The sequence below is a fragment of the Asparagus officinalis genome, chromosome 10 (genome assembly GCF_001876935.1).
Source record: "Asparagus officinalis chromosome 10, Aspof.V1, whole genome shotgun sequence".
Lineage (NCBI taxonomy): Eukaryota > Viridiplantae > Streptophyta > Magnoliopsida > Asparagales > Asparagaceae > Asparagus > Asparagus officinalis.
Genome location: NC_033803.1, coordinates 39,360,383 through 39,370,429, shown reverse-complemented (window position 1 = coordinate 39,370,429; position 10,047 = coordinate 39,360,383). Strand labels below are relative to the sequence as shown.

Below are 10,047 nucleotides of genomic sequence, written 5' to 3'. Positions count from 1 at the left end.
CAGGCTATCACCTATATTTTGGAAAAATCCTTGAATTTCTGTTTTCTTCCTCCCTATGACTTTCAAATTGAATTTGGGGCAAACTGACTTCTGCCTGATTTGTTTTGGAAGAACCATTGGGAAACCAAACAAAATGGGATTAAATCTTATGCATTAAGTAGGCATATCGATGGCCAAATCTAGAATATTGCTCAGTTATATATTTCAGTTCATATAAATTGTTGCCACAACATTTGGTCCTTATCTGAACTCTTGAAAATCCTTGCATATTGCCTTTTTTCGTTGTAAACTTTCTACATCGTGGACACAAAAAATTCTCTGTTTCTTATTGCACTTCTTTTAGGAACTCTAGATGATCTAGACGTACAAGAACTGATTAATTTACATTTAGATATCCTATAGTGGAGTTTGGATTGGAATGATACTGAAAAGCCTTCAAGGATAAGTAGTCAAGTCCAGTATTCCAAAAAGTGCTCGTAGAGATGCTTAAGCGGTCACTTTAGTGAAGTGGGTCCTGAGCAGTAACTCACTATGCTATATTGCTATTATCCTTAGTTGCAGCTAATAGTGAATAAAAGTTGAAGGAGGCATTAAAGCGTCATAAATGCCTAACACATTGCTTCTTTGTATTCGCTCTAAGGGGCAATAGAAATTTTAATGATCTTAACCCATTCATTTTTTTACACTCAGCTGATACCTATTCTCACTATTTCGGAGAGGATTTGGTTCTTGTTTGATTTCAACCACAAGGGTTGGTTCCATTTTTCTCATTTCTGACCAGTAGTGAGTGGTAGCAATGAAGTGGCTAAGTTCTTTTTTCCCCCTGAGTTGTCTTGGATGTTCTTTACTATATAAAATCGAACATTTACTCTTTTTTTTTTGGAATTGTCCTCCTGCATTCTGCAAATTCTCTAATTGTCCTTCATCCTTCACTTTTCTCTAATGGGCTTTTTTTTTTGTAATTCAACATTTAAACTTTTATGCTTACTAGATAATAGCTAACAGCTTAAGCTCGTGGCTTGGGTAACAATGTACATCAAGCAACTATAAAAATTGTGACTTTCTCTCCTGTTCCCATAAGAGCTATATCAAAAAACCAACCCTTTAGGTTAAGCTGATCGATCTATGAACTAAGAATATACATCAAGCAATATAACACTTAGGATAAGTAACATGATGCATAACCCATTCTAAAAAGTCTCAGTATTTTTCTCAAAATTGCTCATGTTTTCTTCTAGTATTTTATGAGATGCAAATTTGTGGTCCTAGAGGAACCAAAGTTCAACGTTAAGTAGGTATTTTAAGAGAGGGTTGGGTAGCCTAGGATGGTAAGTTTGATGCAAAGCTTGACTTGCAAGGATCTGACTAACGTTTACTTAGTAAATGGTAGGGAAATTATGGCTATTAATTAGCCTCTAATGGTCAAGGAGGCTAACACTTACCCTCATTGGATGGAAGGTACCAGGCTACACTTGCATTATCACTCTATGATAAAGTTGTCGCCGTATTGAACACGTATTTGAGATAATTTCTTAGGCATTACTTGTACGCTTGTGAATTCTTATTTTGTCATGATTCAAACATGATTGTTATGATTCAAAGATATTTAACACATTTTCTTAAATATATAACGTATTCCTAATTTTTGATATTTAGCTAAATACTTCCTAGAAGTGCAGTATACATAATATGAGTTTTTCCTTTTCTTTTTCATAGCAAAGTGTGTTATGAGAATATATTGAAATAAAAAGTGAATAATTCTTAACATAGGACCCATAGCCCATAAACCCAATGTTACATTAAACGCTGGGCGCTTCTAGGCGTCGGACTTGGCGCCCAACGCTTAGTCGCCTAGGCGGGCGCTTAAGCGGTTTCTGGGCGTTTTTTTCTTTCTTCATTTAAGTGGTGATCGATGAGGTTTTGCTGAAGGTCGGAAGAGGTAGTAGAGATGTTCATATTTGGAGGTTAATGGAGTTTGGAGGACGTGTAGGCTATGATACATAAAATCACAATTAAGGCCTACAGGGTGCAATCCACGTAAGCAGACAATGCTCCCCTAAACGTTCGTAAAATCTAGATGGGCAGCCTAAATACCGCCTAGGCGTTAGGCGCTAGTTAGGCGGCCTAGGTACCGTCTAGGCCTAGGCGCCTAAGCGGACTAGGCGGAGGTTTTTTAAAACAGTGTATAAGAGCCTAATAATACCCAGATGAAATGTATTGCGAAATTGGAATTATTTGAATTGTATTCTAGACTTGAAACTTGTGGAGGATGTTAGTTTCTTCTTTTCCTTTTTGTCCTTTCATTTTGTTTGAAAGACAATAGTCTACATTTTGAATCCTTTTGTGTTACTGCTAGTTTCATTTGAATGAAAATTGAGCTAAACTTGATACTTGATTTATATATGACTTATGAACTGCTTTCTACAAACCAATATTTTTCTTTGATTAGATATTTAGGAAGAATCTTAGAGTCATGGCAAGAAAGAGAATGAGAAATTTGCTGGACTTATATGCTTTAATGATATGGACATGGACATCACAATTGATGGTTACCATGGGATGGCCATATTGTTGAAATATGTCTCTTGCATCCAAGTTTGTACATGGTAAATTGAGAACGGCAAGAAACCGAATGAGGAAATAGGACAAATTAATGAGTTTAATTAAAGAGGAAAGAGCATGAGATTCATAAGATCAACTAAGAGGGTGATTAAATATATATTAGATAAGATAGCCTGAAGACACCTATAGGGGTTTGCCTTTTGGTGAATCGGATTCATTGTCTTATTAACCAATCCATTTAGTCGTACATCTTCTTTTATGGGCCTTAATCAAATTCCTAAGAATAAGCTCTTCAATTCGATTTGATGAGCAATGATGCCTGGGTATTATCAAAGATGAGATAGTCCACCATGCTATAAGGAAGGGGACTTGCAAGTTGAAAGTTCATCTGCTTTGTTGGTTCATAAAGGAAGCAGAAGAAATTTGAAGGAAGCAGAAGAAACTTAAAAGGATAAACTAGCTCTGACCCATGAAGGAGGTCAAATGACTCGTAGTCCCACAATCCAACTTGCAAATACACAGAAGAGATTACTTGGATATAACCTGTAAGAGCCGATGGGGAGTCCTTGGACTCGATCAAATATGAGCCAAAATACATTTTGTTTTTCTTTTTGCAATACGTCCTGTAACGCAATTAGGAAATATGGTTGCTTGATGAGTCTTGTTAAAAAGAAAAGTAAGCTATGGCATTAGTAAGATATAGTTCATGTTGACAATGTGGGTTGTTGTTTATTAGGTTAAATATGAGTAAACCAAATGACTCTAGTAAGGCTTTCCCCTTTCAGGACAATTGGGTTGTCTTATTATTTATTAACTAATCCATCTAGTTGACATCTCTTGAACGGAGTCTTAAACAAATTCCTAAAACACCATTCTAAACATAGGACCCATAGCCCATAAACCCAATGTTACATTAAACGCTGGGCGCTTCTAGGCGTCGGACTTGGCGCCCAACGCTTAGTCGCCTAGGCGGGCGCTTAAGCGGTTTCTGGGCGTTTTTTTCTTTCTTCATTTAAGTGGTGATCGATGAGGTTTTGCTGAAGGTCGGAAGAGGTAGTAGAGATGTTCATATTTGGAGGTTAATGGAGTTTGGAGGACGTGTAGGCTATGATACATAAAATCACAATTAAGGCCTACAGGGTGCAATCCACGTAAGCAGACAATGCTCCCCTAAACGTTCGTAAAATCTAGATGGGCAGCCTAAATACCGCCTAGGCGTTAGGCGCTAGTTAGGCGGCCTAGGTACCGTCTAGGCCTAGGCGCCTAAGCGGACTAGGCGGAGGTTTTTTAAAACAGTGCATAAACCTTATCTCATAAGAATAAATTGGAAGTCAGTACTTGCTTCTGTAATTGTACTTATCAAATGGGAATATTTTCTTGTATTTGTATTGAATTAATATTCTCTAACTGATATAAAGATAGGTGATGTTATTGTGTTTCTGTTCTTCTTGTTCTTGTCTTACTTAATTTGCTAGACTTATAGGCTTTTAATGATACGGATATGGACATCACAATTGGTGCAGATTACCATGGGCTGGCCATATTGTTGAAGTATGTCTCTTGCATCCAAGTTTGTATATGATAAATTGAGAATGGCAAGAAAGAGAATGAGAAATTTGCTGGACTTATATGCTTTAATGATATGGACATGGACATCACAATTGATGGTTACCATGGGATGGCCATATTGTTGAAATATGTCTCTTGCATCCAAGTTTGTACATGGTAAATTGAGAACGGCAAGAAACCGAATGAGGAAATAGGACAAATTAATGAGTTTAATTAAAGAGGAAAGAGCATGAGATTCATAAGATCAACTAAGAGGGTGATTAAATATATATTAGATAAGATAGCCTGAAGACACCTATAGGGGTTTGCCTTTTGGTGAATCGGATTCATTGTCTTATTAACCAATCCATTTAGTCGTACATCTTCTTTTATGGGCCTTAATCAAATTCCTAAGAATAAGCTCTTCAATTCGATTTGATGAGCAATGATGCCTGGGTATTATCAAAGATGAGATAGTCCACCATGCTATAAGGAAGGGGACTTGCAAGTTGAAAGTTCATCTGCTTTGTTGGTTCATAAAGGAAGCAGAAGAAATTTGAAGGAAGCAGAAGAAACTTAAAAGGATAAACTAGCTCTGACCCATGAAGGAGGTCAAATGACTCGTAGTCCCACAATCCAACTTGCAAATACACAGAAGAGATTACTTGGATATAACCTGTAAGAGCCGATGGGGAGTCCTTGGACTCGATCAAATATGAGCCAAAATACATTTTGTTTTTCTTTTTGCAATACGTCCTGTAACGCAATTAGGAAATATGGTTGCTTGATGAGTCTTGTTAAAAAGAAAAGTAAGCTATGGCATTAGTAAGATATAGTTCATGTTGACAATGTGGGTTGTTGTTTATTAGGTTAAATATGAGTAAACCAAATGACTCTAGTAAGGCTTTCCCCTTTCAGGACAATTGGGTTGTCTTATTATTTATTAACTAATCCATCTAGTTGACATCTCTTGAACGGAGTCTTAAACAAATTCCTAAAACACCATTCTATTTTATGACAACCTGCTCCTTAGGTAAGTCCCCTAAGCAGTCTATGTATATTTGTGTATGGGAGAGTGAGTTTACTATCTATGCCATATTTGTATCTGGGGATTTTGTAGACGTATGCTATATCATTTTGTGCAATTTTCAAGATTTTTCATAGCCATCCAGCCATATCAGGTCATGTGCCTGCACCATGTCAGTTCTGAAGTCTCATGAGGACAATGTTGCCAATTGAAGGCCCATGCAATATGCTGGCACATGACATAAAGATTGGTGAGACACATCACATGTGAGAATGGCTGCACACTGAAACATTAACCAAAAGCAATGAATTTGGATCAAGATCTACAGGGTTAAGCTTTTCTGTAAAAAGTGTTCTGAATCCATTACAACTAGAATAGTTATATTGGCCTAAGAATGCTAAAGTATCATAGGATTTTTCTTCCTGTGTTACATGTTATTGCTGACAGATTAAGGGAAAAGGGCACACTTAAAAATTTCAACCTGCGGAGAACTTGATACCATACCCCTGGTGGCGTTGCTATGGTCAAAATGCTACGTAAATCACTGTAATTCGAGCACAAGAAAGCCCTTTTCTTCTTCTCTCTCTTCTCTTCCTCTCACCAGACTTTCTCTCTCTTCTGCCTTTTTTTCCTTCTCTCTGCTGTGCTAATTGGCAGCCCTTTCATTTCCTTTTATAAATAAACAAATCCTTTCCCTTTTTCCAATTGAGAAGAGGAGAAACAGATTTGAACTTTTTGTTGGTGGGTCCTATTAGTGTTGGACCCACTCAACTGGATGATGCATCTACTCTTCACAGATATTTGGCATTTTTAGCCATCACAATTTTATAGAACACTGTGTATACTTTGAAATCCTATTAAGTGTTGGGAAAATGGCCTGTGCTTCAATAATCCTGAGTTTTATCTCACACTTCTCAACATTTCTTTTCTGATGAATATGATTGCATAACTAAAAATACTTTGTTCTTAAAATTCGGCGGATGTAGTGCTTTAGCCCATAGTTATGTAGTACCATGTAATGCTTCTGCCATGTACAAAACGTACACTTCAAAATCCTATAAGTTAATTGGAATACTGGCTTGTGGTTCGATACTCCTGACTTTTATCTCACACTTATCAACATTTCTTTCTTTTCGTCTTAATAAGGTTACATAACTGACTTGGATGTTAAAATTCATCAGAGATAGTGCTTTTGCCCACAGTTAATCTTTATTGGTTCTACTGATTCTTCAATGATTTTCAATTCAAGCTCATGGACGGGAGAACAAGGTTTCCACTTGTATGTTAGACTAGTATTTTGGCTAACCAGTCAAACCTAGAATTTTGCTGCTTAAATTTTTATGTTTCTTAGTTATCCTTAATAGTTTGTATCCATTGATGATTCATCTTTTCATAAGCATTATGTTTTTCTTGATTTAGGGAATGTGGACTACAATCTGCTGCTACAATTGATGATGGTGATACCTGTGCAGTTTGCTTGGAAAGGGCTTGCAATGTAGCTGCGGAAGGTTTGCCTGCTGTTTCTGCAAATCTTTATTTTACATTAATGTTGTGGTCAGTTCCCTTTTGTATCTGGTCAAATTAAGTAGTTGTTGCCTAACAGTTACAAATTCCTCTTGAAAAAAAGAAAAAAAGAAAAAAAAAGGGAAGCCAAAGCACACAAGCCCTTCTAAGGTAGTGTGAAGCATAATCACATTAGCCCAGGATTGATACCAAAGTGTGAAGAAAGAGAACAATCAAATATTTGGAGCTAACAACTTATTACACACACACACATCTACTCCTCTATACTTATAGAAGGATCCAAAAGGTCACTATTCATGCTACAGTAATGCTACATCGAATTACTGTGGTGTTATTGCTGTAGCAATATCACTGTAGCACAAACAGAGCACAAGCAGAACACTGACATTTTAAAAAGTACTGTGGCGTTAACAAAACAACAACTTTTAAAAGAAGAATTACTGTAGCAGAAATAAAAAAGAGCTCACACTAGTATATATATAATTCACAACAAGAAAATTCCAACTTTTAGAAAAAAGAACCAGTGAATTATAAATGTTAGAATATAAACATAGAATTCCCAACTCACCACAACTTCAGTGTTTTGGTGTAATGTTTAAGAGACACTTAATTTAAGGTGGTATCAGAACCCAGTTCAAATCCCATCTGCCATGACTTTAAAGCCGATTTTCTAAAATTATCACCACCGTGTGAGTTTAGTTTTCGGCCCATAAAAAATAGGTTCTCACCCTGAGAGGTGCATGTTAGAATATAAAAATGTAACTCTCAACTCTCTCTCTCACCACAGTTATAGAGTTTTCTTTAATGGTTAGAGGGAATTAATTTAATAGTAAAAAATAATTACTGTAGACAAGGATAGACGAATATGGAAGTAAAGTGGTAAGATGGCATAGGATGAGACAGGAAGTAAGTTGTTGGAGAAATTGTGGTAAGTTGGTTTGGGTGGAGAAAAATGGACTATTATAGGAGGAAGGAAAACCTCTAGATGCTTTGGAATGATAAATGACATAAATATTAGTCAAATATGGCTTTGAAAATGTATTGATTTGCTTTGATTACGTTTGGAGCTCAAACGAAGAGACATTAACAATATATTTGGATGTGTTTAGACCCAAAAGGTTAATGTATTAGGTATTTGATTCCGATACATTCATTCTGTCAGAACTACACTCAATTTCTGATGTCAAACTAAACCTTAACTTGATTGGCACCTTATTTGGGTGCTTCTATCCTGATCCCAGATGAAAAGTCCACCAATTTATTGGTTGGGAAAGAAGGTATAAGTTTTTTGGCTTGAAGAATTTTTGAGGTCTAATGAATACATGGCAAGTGGATATGTAAGCCCGTATAATATGGACATTTCATGTGCTTTAGTTGCACGTAATCCCATATTTTGGCAACAACATTCTTATTCGTGTATAGGTTATTACCCTGCAACTCCCATGGTCGTACAAGTAATAGGCAAGTGGTATTATTGCAGAACCTCTTAGGCAGGTGCTTATACACACACACACACGCGCACACACACACACACAAATACACACAAATGAGTACCATCAACATAAATTTTCAGATCAATCATCAACCAGATGATGGCCACTTCATGTGGCTTTTTACTTGCGTGAAATTTCATATTTTGGCAAAAAACATTCTAATTTATGTGATGTATGGGTTATTATTCTGCAACTCTCATGGTAGTACAAGTAATAGGCTAGTGTTTATCTATCAACTAATGAATATTATCAACATAAATTTTCATATGTACCATTAACCAGATAATCAACATCATTTCTTACAAAACTCAATAATTGAGAACTAATTTGAACCAATGAAGCAATCCTCGAGTAACATGGAATGTATATCAAAATTTGCATATAAGGAAATGAAACTCAGTATTGGACCTTTGTACTAAATTACTTCTTCAATGCCTTGATATCCACTAATTATTGAAATTTTTAGGTTGTGCCCATCAACTCTGTGTCAAGTGTGCTCTCTATCTCTGTTCAACAAGCAACATCACATCTGAGATGGTCGGCCATCCAGGATCTATCCCATGTCCTCTTTGTCGAACTGGCATAGTCTCTTTCATCAAACTCTCCACCACGCCAACAAAAGAGCTCAAGCCAAACCTGGCACTCAGCCTATGTAACCCGTGCATTTTACACCCCCGTGCTCTTCCCCCACCAGAGTCTATGTCCTGCAGGTCTGAATTTCGTCAGAATCGTGTGGTAGCAGTTTCTTCAGAGGTTGTTTGCCCTCTGTCTTGCACTCCATTTCCTTCTGCTGCTCTTCCTTCATGCTCGTGTGATGATGACCCGAGCACGGGCATTGAGTCTGAAGGGGAGGCAAGAGAGCAATTCCCTCGTGGCTCACAAAGCAGTTCTACAAATGAGGTAGAAGATAAAATAGATGAGCAGAGGCTTGAGAGAACGAGCTGTTCGGGTATTTTTTGGAACCGAAGGAGCTGTCACCGCGAGCATCAGTGCAATTCGGAGATAAATGCCTGAACTCTGTGAATAGTTGTAGTTTACAATGTTTTATTTCATCATACGACAGAAATAGGTTGTATGTGGAAAGGGTTGTGTTTCATGTTGCCGAGTATATTTGTGTGGCCGTTGAGCAAGAGGAAGTGGGTTAGATGCAATGTCTTGTTGTTGAACGTAGGGTTAGTAATTATCTTTTTTCCTCCTTTTTTGGCGGTAATTTTCTGTATATTAGTTAAGCATTGGCTTGCTGCATTTGTGCTTGCAAGTTTTGTGGTCTATTTGAATGCTTTACTATACAAGTATTACCTGAGAACTATACAGCCTCTTACAGTAGTCGATAGCATCAAAGATGCGTGCTTCTGTTTTATATTTTATTTATTTTTGAGTGATTGGATTTTATACCCATCGTACCGTAAAAAAAAAAAAATAAAAAGAGAAAAAAATCGAAGTTAAGCGGAAATGAGCGCAGATGATAGATTTGTTAATTGCTTGATTTGGATTTAACCATGGCTGTCTAAATAGTAATAAACAGTGAGGTTATCTGTGAACGACGGTCGGTGCGAGCAGGGAATATGCCCACGCGAGCAGGCACGCGGGAGCAGCAGTTAGGCCCACCCGAAATACATGTGCAGCAAGTAATTGGGCTGGCGATGTTTGCTATAAATACCACCATATTTTTTTTCCTAGGATTTTGTGTGGGGAGAAAAATACATGGGTTTAGTCGGTTGCAAAGAAGACTTGAGGAGAGAAAATGAGAAATCTTGAGAGAGAGAAATCAAATCTTTTTCTTTGAGACGAGCTTGTGGATTGTACAAGTCATTGGTGTTCTTATCATAGTGGAATCTTCCCTCACCCCTCCCGTGGACGTAAGTACGTTTGTCGAACCACATAAATCTCGCG

The 10,047-nt window shown here is 37.2% G+C and overlaps 1 protein-coding gene across 2 annotated transcripts in view; it reads left to right on the top strand.

Annotated features, from left to right (window-relative positions):
- Positions 1 to 9,425, top strand: part of LOC109824993 (probable E3 ubiquitin-protein ligase XBOS33) — a 13,633-nt gene extending 4,208 nt beyond the window's left edge. For both annotated transcript variants that reach the window (XM_020391649.1, XM_020391650.1), the window contains exons 9-10: positions 6,557 to 6,645; positions 8,621 to 9,425. In XM_020391649.1, the coding sequence (XP_020247238.1) occupies positions 6,557 to 6,645; positions 8,621 to 9,168 (637 nt within the window). In that variant the 3' untranslated portion in view covers positions 9,169 to 9,425. The remainder of the gene's footprint in view (positions 1 to 6,556; positions 6,646 to 8,620) is intronic.